Raw genomic sequence first — 3732 nt, forward strand, 5'->3', positions numbered from 1 at the left:
TATGACGTAGGAATTATCTTTGTTTTACAGATGAGGAAACCGAGTCTCTGAGAGGTCAGAGTCACACAGCTTGGTGGTGAAATCAGGAGTCTAACCTGGAGAGTGATCAGTGACAGGCAGCTGAGGTAGAAAGGGCATTGGACTTGGGGTCAGAGGCTTGGGTTTGGGTCCTGGCTCGATTACTGACTAATGGGACTTGGGCAAGTCACACCTATCACACGTCCCGGCCTCAGCCTTCTCATCTGCAAAGAGATAATAATAACACCTGGTTCACTAGGCAGATGATAGGATTTAACTAAAGTGATTATTCAACTAGGGCTAGACTCAGCAGATGCTCGGGCAATGTCCACTGTAGCAGAGCTGCACACGTGTGGCAGGCAACCCCTGCAGCTGGCCCCCAGCCACTCTACCTCCTGGAGCTCAGGCCTTCATGTAATCCCCTGCCCTTGAGCAAACGGACACACCAGGTCCTTGACATGTTGGGGCTCACAACGTGGCAGATGCCTTTCCTCTGAGCGAGCGAGGGAGCGTGAGAGAGAGTGATCAAGATCACAGGCACGGTCTTTTGTAACCTGGACATTTTGGGGCTAAAATTAGGGACTTACTTCTAACTGACTGTGCACAGCAAAAGTAATGGGCTGTTGGGCTTCCCTGGTGGTCCAGTGGTTAAGACTCCACGCTTCCACTGCAGGAGGCTTGGGTTCGATCCCTGGTCGGGGAACTAAGAACCCACATGCCACACAAGGTGTGGCCAAAAAAAAAAAAAAAGTAATGGGCTGCCACTTTTGAGATTGGGTTACAAAAAGCCTCTGACTTCCATCTTGCTGGCTCACGCTCTCTCACTCTCTCCCTTGCTCACTCCCTCGGAGGGAAGGTAGCTGTGCCATGGTATAAGCTGGAACTGATGGCAAGGAATGGGTGTCCCCAGCCAGTGAGCGCCTGAGACCTGACAGCAGCCCCAGGAGTGAGCCTTGGAAGCAGCCCCTCTCCCAGGGGAGCCTTGGGATAAGGGCATCCTGGTTGCCATCTTGACCGCAGTCTTATGAGAGCCACAGGCACCCAGCTAAGTCACACTCCGATTTTTTTTCTTTTAATGTTTTTACTTTGCAGTTGTCAACCTTCAGATATTTTTTTAAAATTTTATTTATTTGTTTATTTATTTGGCTGCCGTTGGGTCTTCGTTGCTGCGTGCAGGCTTTCTCTGGTTGCAGCAAGCAGGGGCTACTCTTTGTTGCAGTGCTCAGGCTTCTCATTGCGGTGGCTTCTCTTGCTGTGGAGCACGGGCTCTAGACACGTGGGCTTCAGTAGTTGCAGCACGCAGGCTCAGTAGTTGTGGCTCACGGGCTCTAGAGCACAGGCTCAGTAGTTGTGGCGCACGGGCTTAGTTGCTCCATGGCATGTGGGATCTTCCCAGACCAGGGCTCGAACCCATGTCCCCTGCATTGGCAGGCGGATTCTCAGCCACTGTGCCACCAGGGAAGCCCCCCACATTCGGAATTTTGACTCAGAAACATTGAGTTTATAAATGCTTGTTGTTTCAAGTTACTAAGTTTTGAAATGATACAGCATGGAAGGCTGTGGAGGGGATATGGTTTCTCTGGGAGAAGCAGAGGAGACTTCTTAGAGGGGGTGTGTCTGTGCTTGGCCGGGAAAGGTGGGCAGGACGCAAACTTGAGGAGAAGAGGAGAAAGGTTCTCAGGCAGGGGAATGGCAAGCAGGTGTATTCCAGGAATGTGAAATCTGGTCTGGTGGAAATCACCTCACCTACCTATGGACCTGATGGAGACGTCCTACCTAAGGCGAGAGTGGGCTCTTCCCTGTCAGGCGTGCTCGGCTCCGCCCTTAATTCACAGAATGATCCAGGATGAACCAGATGAGCTTTTCCAGATCTCAGCTTCCTCCTCTGTAGACTGGAGTCTGGACAAGTAGATCCTTCAAGCCCCCTTCCTTTTACCATCTCACCCACAGCTCAGAGAGAGGGGATGACCTGGAACGTGGCTACTCAGAGATTCACCACACGGGGGAGATGTGATATCATTTTGAATACCTCCAGAGTTACACTGCTCTTCCGGAAAAAAGTCTGCCTTTTTGGGTCCATTACCCGGACTCTCTACCACCTCCTTCCTGTTTTTTATTTATAACTATTTTATTATTTTATTTTATTGAAATACTATCTTTTATTTCACTTAAAAATTTTAAAGTGGTAGAGCAAAAATACCTAAGGCAGCCAGGACTTTGGTGTTAAATGAGGTTTAAAAGAAGTTCTTTTTTTTTTTTTTTTTCCGGTACGCGGGCCTCTCACTGTTGTGGCCTCTCCTGTTGCAGAGCACAGGCTCCGGACGCGCAGGCTCGGCGGCCATGGCTCACGGGCCCAGCCGCTCCGCGGCATGTGGGATCTTCCTGGACCGGGGCACGAACCTGTGTCCCCTGCATCGGCAGGCGGACTCTCAACCACTGAGCCACCAATCTACCTAAAATCTAGTTTCTGAGAACGAAGCAATGCATTCTGTGGTTAAGATTGATTGCAGAAATTTTACTTCAATCAAGAGAACTTAAAATTTTACGGAACTTTACAGGAACTTGTAGAAATGCTCAAATCGTAAACCTGTAAACAACCTAAGTGCTCTTCTCATAGCCTTTCTATGACGCATATGTCTGAAAAATGTGCACTGACAATCGGAAACATTCGCTATTCACCAAATTGCAAAATTAAACTACTGATAAAAACATTTCCAAAGGCACAAGTAGGCATAATTGGTTGAAAGTAAATCAGATATTTAAAAATACCAAAATATGTTAAAACAAATTCCATCTTTTTCTTTTCATGTTTCATATATGATTTTTTCTTATTGTGTGATCAACGGATCAAAAACACACGTTTGGGGGTGCTTCTGGTCTACCGGGTCACCCTGCTGGGCAACTCGCTGATCCCTCCTCACACTGGCAGACGCTGCCCTGCACTCGCCCATATGCACTTCTTCCTGCGCCACTTCTCTGCGGCGGGGCTCCTCTACACCAAGACCATCGTGCCCAGGATGCTGGCAGACCTCCTCTCCTCCGGCCCCACCATCCCGCCCACCGGCTGCTTCACCCAGCTGTACTTCTCGCTCCCTGTCATCGCTGAACGCGGCCTGCTCACGGCCATGGCCAGTGACCGCTATGCTGCCGTCTGCCGGCAGCTGCATCACTCCACCCTGATGGGCCAGGGAGCGTGTGTGCACATGGTGGGCACCTCCCACCACATGGGCATCATCACCGGCACCACTCACTCCATCTTCATCTTCACTTTGCCTTTCCCTGGTGCCAACACCATCCATCGCCTCCTGTGTGACATCCTGCCTGTGCTGATGCTGGCCAGCTCGAGCACCTTGTGGGGTGAAGTAGGTGGGCAATCTTGCCCTCACGATAGCCTTTATCCTGACCCCCTTCTCACTGACTGTAGCCTCCTATGCCCGTATTCTTAGCATCATCCTTGGGGTCGTGACATCCCAGGGACGTTGAAGAATCTTCTCTACCTGTTCCTCCCACCTACTTGCAATCACGCTCTTTTTTGGGACGGGGACTGTTGCCTACATGAGGCCATGGGCAGGCTCCTCCCAGGACGGGGACCAGATCCTTGCCGTCTTCTACACAGCTGTCACTCCCATGTTCAACCCTTTGGTCTACACTGAGAAACAAAGAGGTCATGGGGCAATGAGGCAGCTCGTGAAGAGATATGTCTGGAGCCCTTGA

General features: G+C 50.5%; 1 protein-coding gene across 1 annotated transcript; it reads left to right on the forward strand.

The window, feature by feature from the left end:
- Window positions 1–2888: 2888 nt before the first annotated feature.
- OR10P1 (olfactory receptor family 10 subfamily P member 1) lies at window positions 2889–3732 on the forward strand (the record flags this gene model as incomplete). The annotated part of the gene is given in 4 exon segments (XM_024736428.1): window positions 2889–2929; window positions 2931–2967; window positions 2970–3380; window positions 3382–3732. Coding segments are annotated over 4 exon segments (840 nt in total), but the record flags the coding sequence as incomplete, so codon positions are not given.

The sequence above is a fragment of the Neophocaena asiaeorientalis genome, unplaced genomic scaffold (genome assembly GCF_003031525.2).
Source record: "Neophocaena asiaeorientalis asiaeorientalis breed wild unplaced genomic scaffold, Neophocaena_asiaeorientalis_V1.1 scaffold134, whole genome shotgun sequence".
Lineage (NCBI taxonomy): Eukaryota > Metazoa > Chordata > Mammalia > Artiodactyla > Phocoenidae > Neophocaena > Neophocaena asiaeorientalis.